Source organism: Babylonia areolata, chromosome 2 (genome assembly GCF_041734735.1).
Source record: "Babylonia areolata isolate BAREFJ2019XMU chromosome 2, ASM4173473v1, whole genome shotgun sequence".
Taxonomy (NCBI): Eukaryota; Metazoa; Mollusca; class Gastropoda; order Neogastropoda; family Buccinidae; genus Babylonia; species Babylonia areolata.
Genome location: NC_134877.1, coordinates 7,998,552 through 8,021,437, shown reverse-complemented (window position 1 = coordinate 8,021,437; position 22,886 = coordinate 7,998,552). Strand labels below are relative to the sequence as shown.

The window sequence follows — 22,886 nt, the reverse complement described above, 5'->3', positions numbered from 1 at the left end:
AGCTTCTTGGCATGTCGTTGGTACACTGTCCAAGTTTCGCAGGCGTACAGTAGTGTGGGGAGAACTACTGCTCTGTAGACCTTTAGCTTGGTCTCAAGACTAATGCCTCTTCTGTTCCAGACATTTGCATTCAGTCTACCAAAAGTTGCGCTTGCTCTTGCAATCCTGACGTTCACTTCATCGTCGATTGTCACATTTCGTGACAGTGTGCTGCCAAGGTATGTGAACCGCTCCACCGCACTGAGTCTCTGATCGTTGACTGTGATGTTGGGCTCAACGTAGGGTTTCCCTGGGGCTGGCTGATGGAGAACTTCAGTTTTCCTCGTGCTGATGGTAAGGCCGAAGTTCCTGCTGGCAGTGGCAAACTTGTCGACGCTGAGTTGCATGTCAGCTTCAGATCCAGCGTTGAGGGCACAATCATCAGCAAACAAAAAGTCTCTGATGATGTCTGTCATGACCTTCGTTTTTGCTTGAAGCCTTCTGAGGTTAAACAGCTTGCCATCTGTTCGGTACTTTAGGCCGATTCCAACATCGCCATCTCAGAAGGCATCAGTAAGCATTGCAGAGAACATGAGGCTGAACAGCGTTGGAGCCAGGACGCAGCCTTGCTTGACACCATTTGTGACAGCAAAAGGAGCAGATGTTTCGCCATTGTCCTGGACTCGAGCCTGCATGCCTTCATGGAATTGGCTGACCAAGGAAATAAATTTCCGAGGGCATCGGTACTTGGCCATGATCTTCCACAGTCCCTCTCTACTCACGGTGTCGAAGGCCTTAGTGAGGTCGACATAGGTGGAGAACAGATCAGCATTTTGCTCCTGACATTTCTCTTGCAGCTGCCTTGCAGCAAACACCATGTCAGTGGTTCCGCGCTCTTTCTGGAATCCACATTGGCTCTCAGGCAAATGACCTTGGTCAAGGTGTGCTGTAAGGCGGTTTAGTAGGATCCTGGCAAGTATCTTGCCTGCGATGGAGAGCAAGGAAATGCCCCGATGGTTATCACAGGTTTGCCGGTTCCCCTTTTGCTTGTACAAGTGAATGATAGATGCATCTTTGAAATCCTGGGGGATTGTCTCTTCTTTCCACATGAGTGAGTACAGCTGATGGAGCTTCTCAGTCAGCACAGTGCCTCCATCCTTGTAGACCTCTGCTGGTATGGAGTCTGAGCCAGATGCTTTGCCACTGGATAGCAGACGCATTGCTTTCTGGGTCTCAAGAGGTGTTGGCGGATCGTCCAGTGCTTCGTTGATGGGGACTTGTGGGAGACGGTCTATGGCTTCTATGGCTTCATCATTTATGAAGGAAGGGGCAATTTAAGACACTGTTGAAGTGCTCAGCCCAGCGTTCGAGAATTTTCTCCTTCTCGGTGATCAAGGTATTTCCATCTGCACTGAGGAGGGGGGATGATCCTGAGGATGTGGGGCCGTAGACTTCTTTTAAGGCATCATAGAACCTCTTCATATCGTGCCTGTCAGCATATCCCTGGATCTCATCAGCTTTGTCACTCAGCCACTTATCCTGCATCTGGCGTAACTTTTGCTGAACAGTCCTGCGGATGGCATCGTACGCATCCTTTTTTGATGTGGACTTTGGGTTGCTCAGGTAGGCTTGATGCAGACGGCGTTTCTCATCCAGAAGCTGCTTGATTTCATCACAGTTTTCATCAAACCAGTCTTTGTGCTTTCTGGTCATGGGTCCCAGGGTCTCTGAAGCTGTACTATAGATCAGCTCACGCAGGGTCCTCCAGTCAGACTCCACATTCTGGTTGTCCAGAGAGGCGGATTCCAGACGATCTTCCAGCAGCTCCACAAAGGACTGTTTGATGGTGATGTTTTTCAGCTTAGCGATATTAAGCCGTTTTGGAGCCTTCTGGCCTTGGGGGCGTCTCTTGGGCTGGATTTGAATATTCAGCTTCGAGACTACAAGGCGATGGTCTGTCCAACACTCGGCGCCGCACATGGTCTTTGTTACACATACATCTTGCCTATCCCTTTTCCTGACGATGACATAATCGATGAGATGCCAATGCTTTGAGCGAGGGTGCATCCATGACGTCCTGTTACGGGTAGGGAGGCAGAAAACTGTGTTGGTTATCAGCAGTTTGTGCTCTGCACAGGTCTGAAGCAAAAGCAATCCATTTGGGTTGCAGTGGCCCACACCGTGCTTTCCAATCACTCCATCCCAGGAGATGTAGTCAGAGCCAACTCTAGCATTGAAGTCCCCAAGAATGATGAGCTTATCTGCTTTAGGGATAGCAGCAATGACAGAGTGAAGGTCCTCGTAGAACTTCGCCTTCACTTCATCCGGGTTGGTCATGGTTGGGGCGTAGGCACTGACAATGGTGAGGTGCTTCTGGCCAGATGCCAGTGGGAGTTTCATGGTCATAAGCCTATCGTTGACTCCCTTTGGGATGCCAGCTAGCTTGCTGACAAGTGCTGTTTTTACTGCAAAACCAACGCCAGCCTCACGTCGCTCTTCACTTCCTCGTCCACTCCAGAAGAAGGTGTAACCAGATCCCTGTTCACAGAGCTCGCCTTCGCCTGCAAGCCGAGTCTCACTCAAGGCTGCGATGTCAATGTTGTATCTGGCGAGTTCGGATGCAACTAGTGCCGTTCTCCTTTGGGGTCTGTCCGTGTTATCTCTGTCCAGGAGAGTCCTTATGTTCCAAGCACCAATGGTGAGAGGAACGATCCTTGTTTTTTTCTTTTCTTTCTTGTTTCGACCGCTGATGTAGGGTCCCCGCCAGCCGCGGTATGCTGGCCAGGGTGATATGGAGCAGGCAATTTTTAGGGCACCTTTTCTAGCCCCTTCCTCATGCCAGGGAGGTGAGCAGTGCATTCCTAAAGAGGGCTGCTCAGACGCTCGGACAGCTGCCAAGCTCCATCGCTGCTCCTGTCGACGAAGAACGACCCTATGGCCTGAGCCGCCTGCGTGCAGGTCTGCGGCTGCGACTGCCAGTGTACCCACACCTGTCGTTTCGTCGCTCGCCTGTCACCACAGGACTTGGGGGTGATGAAATGATGAAGGATGAAAGGTCATTTTGGATGACTGATGACTTGCGCGATGAGTTTGTTTAAAGTGAAGAGGAGTTGCGCAACGTCGACCTCACTCTCTCGTCCGGGTCCACCAATTTCCAGTGGCAAGACTAAGTCGAGACGACTGGAGGATGAGCACGGATGCAGTGGATGACCAAGATATCCTTTCAGTGTCTCATCTTGCTCTCTGCACTCCACAGTGCGTTGCTGTAACCGCCTTCCTTTCCGTTGAACCGATAGGTTTCTTCCGCAGATTCTGCCGGATCCAGACTTCGCATGCATGGGTAGACACACCCTGGGGGCCAACTGCGTGTGGCATGCACACAGCACGGTGGAGCTAGGTGGCCGTTGGTGGCTCTCCTGAGCCAACGCCCTTTTATGGATCTCCATAAGGGTGTCTAGCCACCCGCCTCACCAGTCCCGGAAGGGAGTGGTGGGAGTGCCGGTTTAGTCGCCGGCAACCCAACCCTGAACAGGTTGTACTGGATTACAGGTTACCAGTAGCAGATCTAATGACCTGACCTGACCTAGCACACATACATACATGCATACACACACACATACACACCTCACACACATGCACACGCACACACACACACACACACACACAGAGAAACACCCACACCCACACCCACACACACACACACACACACAGACGCACACACACACACACACACACACACACACTCACATGAAAAAAGAAAATAGTTACAGATGTTTCGTTCTGTCTTACTTCATGATTAATAAGTAGTTGTTTTTGTGTGAAAAAAAGAAATAGTTACAGATGTTTCACTCTGTCTTGCATTATAAGATAGTGGCTTTTTTTTCATGACAGAAGTAGAGTTTAAAGACTTGCATGTTGCAAAGAAATAGTTACAGATGTTTCACTCTGTCTTGCATTATAAGATAGTGGCTTTTTGTTGTTGTTTTTTATGATAGAAGTAGAGTTTAAAGATTTGCATGTTGCCATTCATTGGTTCGTAATTATGCCATTTTAAAACTTGAGTGTTTTGACAGCATTCTTGCTTGTTTCTATTCGTATGAAAATTTCCTGAAAATCTGCAACATCATACACCTTTTTGTCAAGGTTGCTTTTTTTTTTTTAAAAGAAGAGCTTTGCTGGGTCAGAGATCATTATGTAAACTATGCAGACATTTTTGGGGGTAAGAACTGTACATAGGCTGTTATGTAATTGATCTGTTATTAAACAGAATAACCTCATAATATGGACAAGAACAATCTTGGAGCTAAAATCTGTCCTGACTTGCTTTGTTTGAGGTCACTATTACTTTTTTGTCATCTCTTATTTTTGTATTGCAGGTCCATTCACCCCCACCCCCCCCACCCCGTCCCCCCCCATTTTTTTCCCCTTGAAAGCCTTAAATGCCTTCAGTCTTTTTCTGGACTAGATGATTAATTAGGCTTTCTATGTTGTATTCTGTTAAATGCCAAGGATGTGTAAATTGTTTCTTTGGTGTCATATACTGTACCATGTTAAACTGATGCATACTATTTTACTATTGGTTTGCTCCTCTTGGCCAAAATTTTGTGGCAAAATATGACGTCGTGCTGTGAATCCACCGACTGCTAACCAATCAAACCCCATTTCCAACTGGAGCTGATCATTCAGAGGCCCTCTCCCACCCCTGGTCTCAGCCCAGCATTGCTTACTCTCTGTGTCCCTTAGGCACTTAAGCTGCTGAGGGTGGAGGGACTGAGTATTTGTTGGTCATGATAACATATTATAGGTTCTAGCACCCAGGTCCCTATCAACACATGAAAGCTAGGAATTTCAAGTGACAGCACCCATGTGCATCAGGTGGCTCTGGTCTGTCAGCATGTTGGTTCGCCCACAGGCCCAAGACCCCAGTCGGACTGGACCTCACTCCTACTTGGCCACCTTTTTCCTTTGCTGGAGGTCTAGGTGCTAGGGACCCTTGGGGATGGCCTCATGGGGTGACTAGCACTCCTGGGTAGATTCACCATTTTCACCCTCACTCCGTTGTGCCTATGGTACACACTGTACTGTGAGGAGGCCTGGGGCTTAACCCCTCATCATCTTCCTCCCGGACTCTGCCCGAAACCTCTTACTGGATGGCATGCTCTGATGGGGCGGCCTTGATAACCATTCATTGGTCTGGGCAACCTCCATGGCCACCAGCACACCCTTTCCCTTTGGTTCCCCCAACATGGTCAATAGCGCCTCCCTCTCAGGACTGACCAACCCTCTTCGGTGGACAGGGTGCATATCCCACAATGCTCACCCTTTTCTACCTCGGCCACCCTATCTTACAAAACACTGGCTGAGGGGGACAAATTGGCCCATTGATCCCTTTTACATGTCTCCTTGGCATACACTTTGACACCTTTCTCTGCAGGACCAGTCAGTTGTGGGAAGAGCAATTCTGAACCTCATGGATTCTTCAGTGATCAAAGGCTGAATATGTTTGGCAATAAAGTGACTGATGCAACTACCACTGTACCAGCCTGCACTTCACTCTGTGCTCGCCAGAAGGGGCGCAGCCATTCACCTCTCCAACATCTGGGTGGAGGAGAAGGCTACCTTGCAGTCACCTCCCACCCAGCAGCACTCCCTCTTTGGTCCATGTCAACTGGAGGGAGCCAGGGCCTAAAAACAGTACCCCCCCATGACTCAGCCCCAATTTAGAACCTGTAGTCATTCAGCCGCTCCCAGCACGCACAGCAGTGGCGCAACGTGGAACCTGACAACTGGATTATGTTGGTGCTAGAATCGGGTGCATGCTGTCTTGTACCCAAGGAGTAGGATAGCATCTTGGTGATGGGGATATCACAACTGTTTACCAAAGGTGCAATGTCAGAACTCTTGAACTGGAGGCCCAGGTTTTATGGCTGCCTGTTTGTGATTCCAAAGGTCCTTGGAGGGTGCTGACCAACCCTGGATTTGTCCCCTTCAACAGTTCCTGTCCTATGCCCAGGGTGAAATTCATATGGACACAAAGCATACATTCGAGAGACCATTTAGCAGGGCGATGGTGCTACCGCTATCAACCTGAAGGATGGGTGTTTCCAGATTCTCATTCATCCGTCATCCCACCAATACCTGAGGTTCATGTGGAGGGACAGGGTGTTCCAGTTCTCAGCTCTCTGTCTTGGTCTTTCCATTGCCCTCTCCCTCTGCTCAAGATGAAGCGGGAATGAGTATCCATGGTCAGATCAGAGTCCATTCCTCTCTGTATATACCTACACAACTGGCTGAACTTGGCACAGTTGCAGGCCCTGTGTCTCATTCACATGTTCAGAATTCTGGATCTGTAAGCCCAGCTGGGGTTTGTCACAATAAGGAAAAACGTGCTTTCTCCCTTTGTCCTTCCTGTGAGTCTGACTCATTAAGGATTACATTTGACACTGAATTCATGATAGTTGCTTCTTCTTTTTGTTAAACTTTTCACAGTGTCAGTCCAGCTCATCTGATGAATGACACTGTCCTCTCCAAATCCTGTCTGGAGCCAAGGACAGTCTTGCTGACACAAGTTTGCTTGGACTGGTTGGCAGATCTTCTCCGGTGCTTGTGCTGTCCCTCCCGGGCCATTAGCACACACTCCATCTTCCCTCTTGGGCATGATAAATCACTGGCACCCATCACCCCCTAGGTCCGTTTTCAAGTGCCCACTTCAGAGAGAACGGGGAGCTATGGACACCCCCTGAGCCAGAAGTGGGGGGGAGAAGCCATTCTGACAGTGACATTTTGAGGAACCAATCTCCCAGATGTGCATGTCATTGGGCCAAGTCCTCTGAGATCAGCTGATCATTTATGCTTTTCCTTCCTCCCTGATTCTGTGAGCACTTGAGGCATGCACTATTACCACTTCATCCACCTTTCAGCACCTGGTGCCTCTTACATGTTTTGGAGGTAGCCTTCTGCTGTTAAGAGATTCCTTTCATCAACTGCCACCTGAGGGAATTCTGTATGCTCAAAGCAGATGGTTCCTTGGGGTTTCCTTTGTTGCAGCTAACTCTGCTGTTACTGTTTCCAAAGGCAAACCAATAGGTATTGCCCTCCTCATTTTGCTTTGAATTCTGCATCAGTTTGACATGGTACAGATGAACAGTATATTATATGACACCAATTGGGGAGTTTGTATATCATACTTCCAGTTTGGTTAAATAAACATTCCATGTCAAACTCGAATGCCCGCCTGTCTGTTCCCACAGTTTTTGCTGTGGTTCACATGGGGCATTTCTTTGCTGACTATTGGAATGAGTAATTTTAGTGAAAAATGAATAAATCATTCAAAAATACAATATGTCAAATAGAATAGACTGAATAACACAATTCAAAAGCAATAAACTTTCTAACCCAAGATAATTACAAAAGTACATACCTTCTCAATGTGACAAAGGCTATGCTAACAAAGAAGTGAACTGGTCCAGTGAAGTGCAACAGCTGAACTGGCCACTTCAGAATGGAGATGTGGTCACCAAAAAAGCAGTGAGACAGAACTTACAGTGTCAAAGTTCACAAGATACATAACAAAAAGATCATGACAGAAAGGGACAAAACTACTTCAAAACTATTTCTTAAAACAGTCTAAGATACACTCCCCTTTGCTGTACTAATTAAAACTGATGAAAAGCAACTAATAATTCTTAAACTCTTTACTATTCAGTATTGATCATAATAATTTCATCTCGGCTACACACTTAATTTTTAATTCTGCAGCATAATAAATACATGATTTTCAACTCTGCTACATATTCTGTACTTGGACCTTTCTCCTCCATGCTTCTTTTATTTCAGGTTCCATCCACATGATCATTACTAGGTTGTTTTCAGCCCCCCAGAAGGCAGGCTGGCACGCTTTCCTGTTGTTAAAAGTTGTCTTGTCCTCTTTTGTTCAGCTTCAGTTTTCTTTTTAACCAAAACTTTTCCTTTCATAGTACCTTTTCACTTCTATTTCTTATTTTGAATTGGCTGAAAAAGACTGAGATGGAGCTGAAACTAATGAAAACCAGTGTGAATTACAGGAACAGATTGTATTGGAGATTATATGTTATTATGATATTCATATTGGTTTTGTACCTGTTTATTTTTTTGAGAAATGTTTGTTTTTATGCTGCCATGCGTTGAAAAAGATTATCTTGTGGTCTGTAATTTTTTTCACGTTTCATGTGTGTGTGTGTGTGTTTCAGCTGTTCGGGAGGTGAGCTGTTCCATGAATGTGTCATAGAGGAGTCCTTTGAAGAGAAGGATGTAATCCATCTGATGGTACAGATTCTGGAAGGACTTTGCTTTCTGCATGAGAACAACATTGTCCACTTGGACCTTAAGGTCAGTCATCAGTCCCTTTTGTCAGATCATTTGGGGCTCTAACTAATGGGGTGTGTGCATTGGCTTGTCTTGCTCCATGCTGAAATAGTCCCTAAGGATTCCTTCTCACACTGGGTAGTAGTCTGGCCAGGTTAAAACCCCCTTACCCCCAGGTCGCCCAGCACTAATCACCCATGAAATCCCATGCCAAGGGGAATATCTCTTGCTATTTTTGATAGTGGTTAATTATTAAAAAAATGATTTAAAATATCATTACCTTGCACATATCTATTTTTCCTGCATTCTACACATAATAAAGATGCAAAAGAATTTTTTTTTCCAGGCTCATGTTGCTTTGTACTTACACACAAAAAAATTAAAGTGTCAAATTTGATGGTCAACTTTGAAAAAAAAAATCTTTTAATTACAGTACAATTTTGGGGGGAATAAGTTTGGTCTGCAGTGTCTTCTAACACATCTTCTTTTTATTCTTTTTCTTACTCAACTTAAATTGCAACAATGAACATGATGATTTTTACGTTCTTTTCATTTTGTGTTTTCCTATGATGGTGGGGAGAAGAACAAAGGAAACAAACAACAAACCTACCTCAGATGTAATTTCTCCAAAATGAAAAGAAAAATATAATCTATTGAACTAGCAAAATCAGGAAGATCATGCAGAATGCCTGTAAGTATCAGTGAAATCAACGGCTGACTCACTGACAGTATCAACGATTCCGATGGTCTGGCGATCGATTCACGATTTCATAGGTCTGGCGATAGATTTACGATTTTGGAGGTCCGGTGATCAATTTACACTCCAGTATCACTCTCAATATCAGTGCATCTCAGTCAGTCGATGTCTAGGTCACTCAGTATGATTGACTTTTACAAAATTCTCACGCATAAAATGTTTGTTGTAATGGGTCTCTCTCCAATAACAAAGCGCACGGTATTAAAAAGATATATATATCTGTTTTTTGTGTGAAAAAAACGGGCAGATAGATGTCACTTAAATCTTATATATCCCTGGCATTTGAAGGGTTAGTACTCTGTAATATATGAGCTATTTTAAAAAACTAAATTTACATGGTGATTACGTATTTTTAAGGTGCAAATTCTTTCTGTTTGAATGGCTGTTTATGTTTGCCTTGAATCGGAAATCCATTTGAATGGCTGCTTGAGTTTGCCTAAAATCTGAAATCCATATCATATAAAACCCTTAGTTGGAAATCAACATCAAGATCACAACACTAAAAGAGTATGGTTAAGCCTTTCACTTCCAGTGCAGATATATCCGCACTTTAGAGAGGGTGACTGCAGTATGAATAGTCCAGCTGGTCACTTGAGTATGCATACTTTTACTAGATTTCGATGCTACCAAAATGGACCTCCACAGCAACATCGTCATCATCATTGTCATCCTCCTCCTCCTCCATCATCATCAATATAAACAAAATAGTCTCAAAGTCTGTGGCCTTTCATGCCCTGCTCTCATGGGGACCTCAGTTTCGATGCCCCTCCACTTCCGTGCTTGGGTTGAGTCCTGTCAATGTCGTCAGTGTCGACAGATTCATGGGGGGCTGTTGTTTGAGGGACGTTGTGGCGGTCTCCACCCTGGGAGGGACGCTCACTCAGTCTGGTTCCGCGACTAAGCCATTATTGTCGTTAGTAGGGGGCTTAGTAGGTGGTGTCCTAAGTACGTTAAATCAGAACAGGCACCACTGAACACCACCGAAGTGACTCAGCAGCAATGCAGGGTCTCTTCTGGTGTGTGGCCTCCTCGCGACCTAACATCGATGGTTCCCTGTGGACTGCCAATGCTGGAACAGCGAAGGACGAACCCGGGTGTGGCCGTGTATGGGGGAATCTAAATGAGCGGCGTGGGAGTAATGCCACTGAAACGGTGCAGATGATGGGGCAGCAAAAAAAAAAGAAGAAAAAAAAAGAAAAAGATTTCGATGCTTATTTTTGCGTTTTGTAGAGCTAAGAGTTGTTGATCGTGTCAACATGGCTGCCAAGACGTACGGTACAGAAGAGGTTGCTAGAATTTTGTTTCATGTTTGCACAAAATGTTGACAGTAGCAACTACGGAAGCATGATAGAAAACGAAAGTAATGTTGTTGTTGATCAACTGAAATGATTCTGGTTATCCTGATGGTGATCACATGCTACAATGTTATTGACAAGAAGGGGGCAGGGGGAATTGGGTATAGGAAAAAACCCAATATTTTAGCTGGAAACATTCATTTTCGGGTTTTCATTAACCATGAAACCCTCCAGATGAAAGCTTCAAGCCAAAATATTGTTTACAGTGAGTTTTTGTTGTGTGAAAGTGTTTGTTGGTGGGGCGGTCTGTGTGTAGGTGAATGTGAATGTTTATGTATAGTGTTTATGTTTAACCCCTTGCCTTCTGTACATTTGAACAATTTTGTCAGTCCCGTGTGCCAAGCAAAATCTCGGGGATTCCACCAAAGTGCCAGAAAAGTGCAATTGATGATGGAGTCTCCCGTCAGACCGACGGATGAGTAGGCAGGCAGGCTTTTCTGTTGGTGTGTGTTCTCATATGGGAGAAGAGGCCGATTCTGGATGCGCAGCACTTCCCACAGGTGTTGCAAGGGAAAACATCTCCAGAAGTTGAGCCCTGTTTCCTTCGCTCACGCTTCTCCTTAATGGCCAGCGTTCTCTTGTTTTCAAACGTCTTTGTGCTACTAGAGCAGTATCCTCCAGCGAGAGCGGTCAAGTACATCAGTTTCCCAGGAAACTCAAATACAACAATATCTTCTTGAAATTTTGTTAAGTAAATGATGAATTTGGTGTATTTCCTTTGTTTAACTGTTGTTATTGTTGTTTGAAATCTGAGTGAAAGAAAATTTTCATGAAAGCAAGTGATTGATAATTCTCTGCATCACAGTTGATCCCAGTCAAATTCGTTTTTGTCGGGTGCCTATGGCCCAGTGTTCCAAACAAGCATCACATTTTGTAAATCAACATCAACTTCTTCTTCACCTACGTCCTCAGGGCAAAGAAATCCTCAAAAATGGTTTAGAAAACATTGCGGTCAAGTTTCATTTCTCGGAGCTGCCATTTTGGACTGTGTGTGACAGCTTCGCCCAGTGTTCTGTATTTTCGACACTTACATAAATGTGCTTGGAAATTTAGAAATACAGGTTACAGGGCCCAACTAATTACTGTTTGAGTGAATTCAGAGCTAACTGCTGGTTTTCGCCAAGAACCTCCCAAACAGACTGACCCTGCAGCGCGACCTATGTACTCAGTTGTCCATCTGTTGTCCTTTTGTTGTTGTTGATGAGTTGTGTGTGTGTGTGTGTGTGTGTGTGTGTGTATGTGTGTGTGTGTGTGTGTGTGTTTGTGCTAGTGTATGTGGACGTGGTGGAGGTGTGTTTTTTTTTTTTTTTTTTTTTTTTTTTTTTTTTTTTTTTTTAACAATACGTACATTTTTTACATTTTCAGGTTTAATTTCTTAAATGTAATGATGTACATACGTTTTTACTTGAAATGTTTGATGAATATTGCTTTATCATGTGATGATGTAGCCTGTGTGTTTCAATTGTTTGTCATTCGTGTGTGTGTGTGTGTGTGTGTGTGTGTGTGAACATTTGTTTCATCTTTCTAGTTTTGATCTGTGTGTGTAATGCGGGGTGGGTTTTTTTTTTTTTTTTTTTTTTTTTTTTTTTTTAAATACCTGTTGCATTTCTTGATTTAATCAACTGACATGACCTATTTGTGACAACCAGCTGACTAGATGTAAAGTAGCGTGACTTATGTCGTGACAACCAGCATGAGGGTTAAGAGGGAAACAGTTTTTATCAAGATAGAGGTTGTAAATATAAGTGAAGGTTTCAGTAATTACTAGTGCTGAATTATTCCATCAGTTTCATTGGTTCCAAGGGTCACTGTTTGTTTCAGTTGTCTGAGAACTGTGAAAAATGCTCTGAACATTTACAACACTAATGTCTAGTTCTGAGTGGATGATTTATCCCAGGCAGTACTTTTGTAACTCTTCTATGTTATTATCTGTTGATATGTCGTTCTGGATAATTTGATTTGGCACAGTAGAAAAGTGAAAGTTCAGTGTATTAGCAGAAATATCTATGGTTGCATTTGAAAGAGAATGATTATTTTTATTTGTCACTCTGTGAATAGCTTTCCATACAGATTTGCCGTCTTTCTTTTTATTGATTAGATCAAGAAGATATTCCATTTTCTCAGCTTGTATGAGAGATGTCACTTTGTTTCTTTGTTTTTAAAAATCATCCCAGAAGCCATGCTTTAACCAGTTGAGTGCCAGATAATTTTTTATATAAAAAGTGTTCTCCCCTTGCCAGGGAGATTTGAGGATTCGGAAATAAGGAATTAAAAAAAAAAAAAAAAAAAAAGTACAAAAACTATGGGAGATACAGAAAGAAAGTAAATGTTTTTGGAAGGAAAGTAATTGTAAATTCTGAATCTGCACTTCTATCCCCAATCAGTTTGATTGTTGATAATTATTCAAGCATTTAAAGTCAAAATGATAATTTTTGTGCAACAAAAAAGTATATTTCCACCTCGACTTAATGGCATCCATAATGAAAACAAACAAAATACAGCTGGAAATAGCATACCCTGTGTCAGATTATACCTGTAGATGAAATTAAAACTGGCTGCAAATTTATAAAAACAAATCGCACCTCGTGTAGACAACTAAGTTAACTGTCTCACCAATGACAAACGTTGATACAGTCAACATAAAAAGTCAATCATGTTCTCAGCAACTGAGCAGGCAAGCTTTCAGACAGCTAAGAGCTGTACCCATTTAGAGGGTGAAGTTGTTTGATGACATCCACTCCCTCCTAGTTGCATGTGGGCTGATAAAAGTGTCTGCTGTGCATCCAGCTTGTGTCATCTTCAAATAAGTCAACCATATGATTCAGTGACAAAAAGCAAACAAAACTTTGCGTTTCATAAAAATCGTGGAGCATTGGGGTTTTCTATTTATTTCAGTATGCATTGAAATTTGAGTTCATTGGCCTCCAACTGCCACGCCCACTTCCACACACTCTGGGGCTGGCACTCGACATATTGTCTCACATCACTCATCTCCCTCTCCTCCCACTCTTCCAATGCTTGCTGCAGGTATTCTGTCAGTCATAGCCACTTGCTCAAAAACGGTGTCTGATTTGATAGATGGACTGAATTGCCATCAAATGGGCTGTCAGTTTCATCTGTCATTGTCATTCATGTTCCTGTGTTCAAACCAGTCATCAGACAAGAGAGATCCTTCTCTATCACTATCACTATCCATAATCATAAGCACAGCATTCAGAATTTTGTAAATCTGCTGACTGGGAACACTTTTTACTGGACAAAGTTTTCATCACCATTATTTGCATATGATGCAACCTCCTTTCCACGCGCGTTCCACATGGTCCAGTAGCAAATCAGTATTGAGTAGAAAAGGGTCTTCTACCTGATGTATGCTAATCAAAACAGTATTTTTATAATCCAGACACATCAAACTAAGTAACTGTTCAGAGCCTGTTTATGTGCATTGAACCAATCTCCAATGAAGGAAAAATCAGAACATATGCAGGACGTCAGTGGACGTCATATAGGCACTTTGGCAACACTTTTTGTAGGATGTCAGCTAATGTCTTATTGGCACATAACTGGTTAAGCCTTTCACTTTTGACTGCAGATATAGCTGTAGTTTAGGGGTAACAGCACAATCAAGTGTCCAGCTACTTATTTGCAAATGCTTACCTCCCTTGCAAATGGCCACTGCCTTGAGTGTTCAAAGCAATTTCTTGACAAATTTTGGCTTGATTTTGATGCATTTGTTTGTGTTTTATAAAACAGAAAGGTGTTGAGCATGTCAACATGTCTGCCAAAATATACAGTACGGAAGAAGTGGTTAGAATTTAGTTTGATTTTCTGCACTCAAGTTGACAATAGCAACTATGAAAATGTGATAGAAAACTAATGTTGATCAACTGAAGTGATTCTGGTTATCCTGATGATGATTACATGCTCAAGGTACATCAACAGGAAGAGGGTGGGGTTGTGTCAGAAGTGGGTATAGAAAACCCCCCACAATATTTCAGCCTGAAACCTTCATTTTAGGGTTTTCATCTACTATTTTAGCATTATTTCCACATGTAAAATGAACAAACTTGAATTTTCTTCTTTTTTTCCCACCCAGATATACTAATTTTTCTATGTTGTTGTTTTTCAAAAATCTGGGTTATCTTCCCCTGATTGTGATTTATCTAATCCTGTCAGCATTGAAGTTTTTCATTTTCCTTCAAGATATCATATACTTTTACATATTTTTTAGCATATTTTTAGTGATTTTTTTTTTCAGAGGTTGGTTGATTATTTTGCAAAAAATCACAAATAGTTCTGGAAGTGAAAGGATTAAATTAATAATTGCTTTGATATATTTCATTTTGTTTTTCTTTTGTCAGCCAAGGGGTTTTTATCTTAGGCGGTCTGACTCTTTTCACGTGAGAGAGAGAGAGAGAGAGAGGAAAAAACAAAAAATGATAACAAATTCACACACGTTAGCGAAATTCAACTAAAAATATAAAGAAGACTGCAAAGACAGAGTGGGGTTGACAGCTGGTGCGAATGACTAGAACAAACTGTGACGGAGATGAGTTATTACTTTTAATAAAAGGCATAGTTTCCTGATGTACACATGCATGATGTATGTATGTACATGCTTGTTCATTGACACTTGCATATATACACAAGATTGCATGGGCATACACACTCACACTCATACTTACACTCACCCCACCCCCCCTCACCCACACACACATAGTATACACAATACATGCACACCATCACAATCTGCATGTGCACAATTGTGCGTGCGCACACACACTTAAATTCACACTTACATTCACACTCACACTCTCACTCTCACTCACACAATCCTTTGCTGCCAGCTGCATCATGTTTTGTAATTTGTCACCTAATCATGCAGGTATAAAATATAAAATAAGATATAAAATGTGATGCCATTACTGTTGCAGCCTCAGAACATCCTGCTGACGGAACCGTTTCCCCAGGGAAGCATTAAGATTTGTGACCTGGGCTTTGCCTGTCTCACCAACACAGGCGAAGATATTAGGGATATCATTGGCACGCCAGACTATGTTGGTATGTAGAGAGAATGAGAGAGGGGAGTGAGGATGAGTTGAAGTTTATGGGCAGAATTACTGCATTATCCTTTGAAAAGTAATATGTGTGGGCTTTTATGTTGAGGATCTTTTGTGTAGCACCTTTTCCTTTGGTCACCCTTTTGGAAGCTGGTGAATTTTTCAAGCATCATATTGTCTGAACATGTTTTTTCCTTTGCTATTCAGTCTGTTCAACAAAACTACCAGTTCAGTCAGTTTTCATTTCTAAAGTTAGCATCATCCTGTCACATCTAGGGTTATTGCCTCTCATCCCACACAATTGTGACAGTGAAACCCTCACTTTTCCAGTTTGGAACTGTGGGTGCGTGCCTTATTTCATAACAAAATGCTTCATCTGTTAATTGATGCTTTTCACCTCTTTTTCTTCAGAGTTAACACTTACAGTCCAGTCGCAGATAATCATATTATAATCAAGAAATGGGAGCTCACTGGATTTGAAGATGAAAATAGCTGCATTCAAATGCTGTTCATAGATAAGTGATAATGATAATAATTATAGTAGTAATAATAATGATAATAATTCAGTTTACATAGTGCCTTTCCATTTTAAACATGCTCATTTGTGCTATATCGTGTGAAAACCAAGTAAAACATGCATTGATAACCCTGCACAGACATTCAACCAAACACTGAAGTAAGTTCAGACACACACAGAGTTCTCCATTTACAATATTAAAGTAAACTTGTCATACATCCATACATTACAATACCTAGATAGTGCACATTTCATATATTACAATATACTAACATCACAATACTTCAAATGGTACCACAATACTTATAAACCAAACCCAATACTTAAGTTAAAGCCAGTCACATACATCACAATGCTGTATTAAAATCACAATACTTGAATTCAGACTTCCCCCTTCCTCCCACACCAAACAGCACATCAACAACATACTCAAAATAGTAAAAACCAATTACAATACTAAAAACAAGAGGCAAAGCCTTCAAGACTCACTTGTGCTTCACATTTTATCCAGTAAAGGAATCATGAGGAGAAAAAAGAGATTAAAAAAATCGTTGAAAAGTGCTCTGTGTTAAATATGATATATGAAATAAGCATGGAAAAAAAATTTTAATTTACAAAAAAAAAGGCATGCGAGCAGAATTGAACCATGCACGTTCAGTTCCAAAGCAAGCAGACTAATCCACACCGCTGTGGCGCGTCTGACGTCATTTGACTAAATTTAACACTTAAAACATCTAGTCTGTCATCAAGTGAGTCACCAGTGGTGATAATGATTGGTTTTAAGGCATCTAGTCTGTCATCAAGTGAGTCACCAGTGGTGATAATGATTGGTTTTAAGGCATCTGGTCTGTCATCAAGTGAGTCACCAGTGGTGATAATGATTGGTTTTAAGGCATCTAGTATGTCATCAAATGAGTCACCAGTGGTGATAATGATTGGTTTTAAGGCATCTAGTCTGTCATCAAGTGAGTCACCAGTGGGGATAATGATTGGTTTTAAGGCATCTGGTCTGTCATCAAGTGAGTCACCAGTGGTGATAATGATTGGTTTTAAGGCATCTAGTCTGTCATCAAGTGAGTCACCAGTGGGGATAATGATTGGTTTTAAGGCATCTGGTCTGTCATCAAGTGAATCACCATTGGTGATAATGATTGGTTTCAGCCCCTGAAGTCCTGGACTATGAACCTCTGAGCATCCAGGCAGACATGTGGTGAGTTGTTACTTATATATACATATACTTATATCTCTTTATAAACTTTCAGTGTGTGTCATTGAGTCTTGGAGTATCATTTTCTCTCTCCCTCATCCTTTTCCTATCGAAACAGACCATGAAGAAATGTAAGGAAGGAAAGTATGACAACACCATACAATGACCTGCTGTTGGAAAGAAACAATATTTCTTCTAGGTTACCGACATCATTTGTAATGTTATTCATGGTTACACTGGATCTGAGAGTTTAGTTTGCCTTTTGCCGAACAGGTCATGAGTGAAGCCCAAACTAAAAGTGACCCACTGTCCCTTTCGATATTCTCTCTTCTTCTTTTTACCGCTTCTTTTCTTTCTTCAGCTCTCCATCAGGCCTTCTGCTCCACATTCTTTTTTTTTTTCTCTGCGGCCTTCTTTAGGCCCTTCGTATTTGCCATGCTGCGTGACCTGTGATGGAGGGGAATGATATCCTGGGGATTGAGAGAGCATGCTGCTCTCAACACGTCCTTTTGGCTCGGACATCTCCTAAGATAGGCGGCACATGTTGGCCCATGTGTGTCAGTCGGCTACCCCTACATGGGGCTGGGTCAAGACTGGCATTTGAGAGACTAAGTTAACCCCCGTAGTGTCCAGTTCTCTGTTCCAGGGAGCTGAGCATGATCGGGGGGAATAGAGTTAGTGCTTGGCTGTTTGTTGTATGTCCCTCCTGAAACTTGGAAGAGGTCAAGTTGGTGTTCCCTTGACCCTGGCCCCAAAGTTGGAAACCATTGTGAGTGGGTAAGGGAGGGATGAATGCTAAAATTAAAACAATGGCTTCCACTCACATAATCCCCCCAAAAGTGGTGAAGAGGAGGAGACAGGAATGGAGAGTGACTCCGATTCCGATTTGGAGGTCCGAGAGACCTGGATTTTGGCCATCACAGCTCGTGGTGGAGGATGCTGATGCTGACAAGCCCTTGTCGGCTCTCAGCTTCTTCGCCATCCAGAAGGGCTTTCAAGGTCTAGCTGGTACTTTGAAAACTATCAAGCAGCTGAGGAACGGATCCTTTTTAGTAGAATGCACATCCAGGGGGCAGTCTCAGCTTCTGCAATAAGCCGTCACATTTGTGGATCGTGTGGTGAAGTTCTCCCCTCACAAAGGGCTGAACTGCTCTAAGGGGGGGTCGGGGGGGGGGCGGGGGGGGGCTAATTAGATGCCCTGATCTGAGAAGTATCGGAGGCTGAGATTAAAAAGGAGCTGTTGTTGCAAGGGGTCCTGATGTTCACAGGGTGATGGTATGAAAGGGGTCGGACAGAGTCCCGACCAACACTTTTTTCCTCACCTTCTGCTGTCCAAACATTCCGTAGGACATAAGAGTTGGTCACCTGCAGGTGAACGTGTCCATGTCCTTCTCTGGTGCTTCAAGTGCCGGAAGTTCGGCCATGTGTGAGACCGCTGCAAGGAGGAAGAGGCGTGTGGCACCTGTTCAAAGGCGGTTCACCAGGCGAATGCGGGAGTCCAGCCCTTTGCGTCAACTATGGAGGCAGCCACCTGTCTTCATCTAAAGACTGCTCCACCTGGAAGAAAGAGAAGGAGATCCAGAAGGTGAAGACGGAGAAGAAAATACCCTTTTTTGAAGCTCAAGAGATTGTAGAGGCTACTTTGCCGAAGGCAGGACCATCATACGCGGCTGTCGTAAGACCCAAGATGGTGAACATTGTGGTCCAGACGGCATCCACAGGGACGCAGACAGATGCACCTGCATCAGTCAAATTGTCAGCCTTGGGTGGAGGTGCTGTATCTACCCCTTCCCATCCTGCACAGCGGTCCTCAGGGGCTGCTTGGCATGTGGGGAAAGCCTCGGACAGAGGCATGGTGTCCGCCTCCCGCCCCACTCCATCCCCACCCCCCTTGTCCCGCCTCTCGTCAGCTGGCTCCTTGGGCTGGTGGGAGTGCCCAGCCATTTAATCATGTGTGTGTCTGTGTGTGGGTGTTAGTGTGAGTGTTGGAGTGTAACAGTTGTAGTATTGATAGTATGCTACTTTGTGAGTTTTATGCATTGTGTTTTTTTAAAATTTTTTTTAATAATATTAATGATTTTGATTTATGTTTCTACTACTTTTTATATGCTTTCTTGTTTCACTTTAGGTACTGGATTGTAAAGCGCTCTAGAGCTTGCTTATGCTTGTATTATAGCGCTATATAAAAATAAAATATTATTATTATTATTATTATTATTAAACCTCCCCCCCCCCACTCCAAAACTGAAGGAGGAGAAGTTTGTGATCTCGGCGGGGACGGGGGGGGCTGAGGTGGCTGATGTTTTGGCTCGGCCAGAATCAGACAAGGCTGATGTTAGCACAAGAAATAGATTTGCAGTCTTGTCTGACCTTGGACCATCGCAAGTGGAGGAGCAGGAGGTAGCAATGGACTAGGATGCTGCTGCTTTTTTTTTCTTCTTCTTTTTTCTGTAACCCATTGACAATGCAGGCATACAAAAATCAAACAATGAAAGTTACATTAAATGGTGAATTGTAAGCGTACAAATCAATCAAACTTGTCTGTGTGTGTGTGTGTGTGTGTGTGTGCGCGCGTGCATGTGCGCTTGAGTTTATTATTTTTATTTTTATTTTATTTTATTTTTTTAATTTTTAAAGATGGACATTTTTTTTTTAGCTTAATGTTTGATGCTAGGATGCTGCTACGTTTTTAACCTTTTTATGGCGATCATTCAATGGAATATACATGGTTTTAATGCTAATCTTCAGGAACTTCAGTTGTTTTGTGATTCTTTTAAACCTTCGGTGCTGGCGCTGCAAGAAACTCAGCAAACAGATGGCAAGATTTTAACTCTTTCAGGTTTTAACTCAATTTTTAAACCTGCTCAACCTAAGCAAGAGGGATTGATGGGAGGTGTCACTCTGTTTTTACATAAGTCTCTTTTATATAGTACCGTTTCTTTAACTCACTCAGGACAAATAGTTTTATCCCTTGCTTTACCCTGCAAACAATCCATTTGTTAGGGTTAAGAAAAAATTACGAAAAATACAAAACATGAAATAACTGAATGAAACTTGCTGTACTTGACCCATTGATCCTTCTCCTCACGTCATTTGTACATCCACCCCCCTCCCTCTCTTCACTGCCCTTAGAAGCTGAGTCACTGTCAGTACCTTCTTGCTGGTAGCTTCCTTTACTGCAGATACTTCATTGTCTTCTTCATCCTTGTCGATGTCGAAACCTTCAGTTTGAAGCATTTCAGTCACTTCAGCAGTAGTAAAAAGCCACTGTCGTGGTCAAGTTTGCTCCAAAAATTTCCACTTGTATTCAACCCTTGACATGTTCGTAATACCCGGTGTAGCTGCAATTGTTATGAGGAAAACATGGAAAAAATTTTTTAATTGTCAAAACCGCTATAGTGTTCCACCATCCAGAACCATGCCTTACGTCAGGAACGCTATAGCGTTCCATCGTCCGGAGTGAGGCAAACACACCTTTACAGGCAGTGGCAGCCAGAGTCACACTAAATAAAACAACCACTCTATCTTCCTCCTTCTGTCCATGTTCTGAGGCAGGACCTTACGAACCTTGTCAACCAGTTCACACGACCGTATTTGCTGTTGGGCGACTTCACTGGCCACTTCCTGCTCTAGGGTAGTGAGGTGACATCAGCCCGAGGTCTTCTCTTGGAATACGTCTTCTCTGATATGGACCTATGTTGTCTAAACGACAGATTGCCCACTTACCTACATCTATTTTCAGGGAAGCTCTCATGTCCAGATCTGTTGGTTTGCGATCCATCGTTGGTCCTGGACTACAAGTGGAAAGTGCACGACAATCTGCACGGGAGAGACCACTTTACTGTCATCCTCCGTTCCACAGATGTGGAAGGTGACTCTCTGCCTGAGCTCCTGAACTACGACAAAGCTAACTGGGGAATTTTTACTACAAAAATAAGAGTGGAGCTGCAGGAAGAAACAGTCTTGCAAAGTGAAGATCTTGCAGACACTCTGACATGGATGATTTTAGAATGCGCCAAAGCAGCAGTCCCATCGTCTACCTCCAAGCCTCAGATGCCAAGAACGCCCTGGTTCAACGCAGAATGTTGGAATGCCCGAAAGTCTCGGAAGAGAGCGCAACAGCGCATCTTTCAGAGACTGGAGACAGACAGCATTCAAACCCATCAGCAGCTGAGGGCAAAAGCCAGATATGTTTTTAAAAAGAGCAAGCGAAAATCCTGCAGAGATTTTTGCTCTTCCTTGACCTCTAACACACTCAAGGAGAAAGTGTGGAGGGTTTTAAAAAAAAATCTGAGGCAAAAACGTCTGCCCAACTTTTCAACATCTCAAGCTGTCAGACACTCTGATCACAGAGAAGGCAGTTGCCAGTTTGCTAGCCTCCACAATAGAACTGAATTCTGGATCTGCCAACAAATCTGCCCTTTTTCTCAAAACCTAAAACCTAAAAGAAACAACGCCCTGCAACTTTTCTTCTGACATGAGAGAGAGCTATAACTTTCCTCTCACTCTGAATGAGTTAAAATCTGCCTATCAAACCTGCACAGATTCATCTCCTGGAATGTATGAGGTTCATTATAAACTTTTTTTTCTTCTGGAAACCCATCTGGAATTTCTACTCAAAGTCTACAACCACATCTGGACCACAGGCTTTTTCCCACTCTCTAGATGGAAAGCGCTCATAACCCCGAAGCCAAAACTGGGAAAAGACCCCTTGAACCCCTCCAACTACCGCCCAATAGCACTGACCAGCTGCATCTGTAAACTGATGGAAAATATGGTCAACAGTAGACTGATGTGGAAACTAGAGACCGACGGCCTTCTGCAAAAGAACAGTGTGGTTTCCGCAAGCATCAATTTTCCATTTACCATCTAGTCCGTCTGGAAACCACAGTGAGAAAAGCTTTCATCAACAAACAGCATGTGGTGGCTATATTTTTTTTTTATTTTGAGAAAGCCTACGATACCACCTGGAAATTAGGAATCCTCTCCGATCTGCACAAGCTCGGCTTTCGAGGACACCTGCCCCATTTTATCCGCAATTTCTTGCAAGACAGACAATTCCAGGTGAGGGTCAGCACCACGCTGTCTGACATTCACAAGGAGGAGTTGGGGATTCCGCAAGGGAGCATTCTGTCGTTGGATCTCTTCCGCATCAAGATAAACATCATCATCCAGTCGTTTCAGAAGGGATCGGACAGCTCTTTGTAGACAATTTCGCCCTATATGAAACTGGCAGCACATACGCCAGCATCCAGCGACGGCTCCAGCTCTGCGTAGATAAAATTCAGCATGGGGCAGAGGAGAACGGTTTCACCTCCGTGTATCCATTTTCACAACTTTCGTCAATTCTATCTGGACCCTGAAATCCGTCTGGGAAAATCCACCATCCTGGCGGTCAACGAAGCTAAATTTTTGGGGGTCGTTTTCAATCAGAAGCTGAATTTCCTCAGCCACATCAAACAGCTGAAAACATCCTGCCAAAAAGCTCTGAACATCATCCGAGTTGTGGCACACACGGACTGTGGCGCTGATGAGAGCCCTGGTCTGGTCCAAACTGGACTACAGGTGTGTAGTCTACAGCTCGGCCAGACCGGCTTACCTGAAACTGCTGGACCCGATACACCATCAAGGGCTCTGTCTCGGCTTTGGTGCGATCCGCACCACCCCTGTG

General features: G+C 43.3%; 1 protein-coding gene across 1 annotated transcript in view; it reads left to right on the top strand.

Moving 5' to 3' along the window:
- The window catches only part of LOC143297219 (serine/threonine-protein kinase 17B-like), a 52,441-nt gene that overhangs the window by 14,621 nt on the left and 14,934 nt on the right, over positions 1–22,886 (top strand). Inside the window, exons 4-6 of the mRNA XM_076609438.1 lie at positions 8,208–8,346; positions 15,366–15,492; positions 17,170–17,218. Coding sequence (XP_076465553.1) covers positions 8,208–8,346; positions 15,366–15,492; positions 17,170–17,218 — 315 coding nt within the window. The remainder of the gene's footprint in view (positions 1–8,207; positions 8,347–15,365; positions 15,493–17,169; positions 17,219–22,886) is intronic.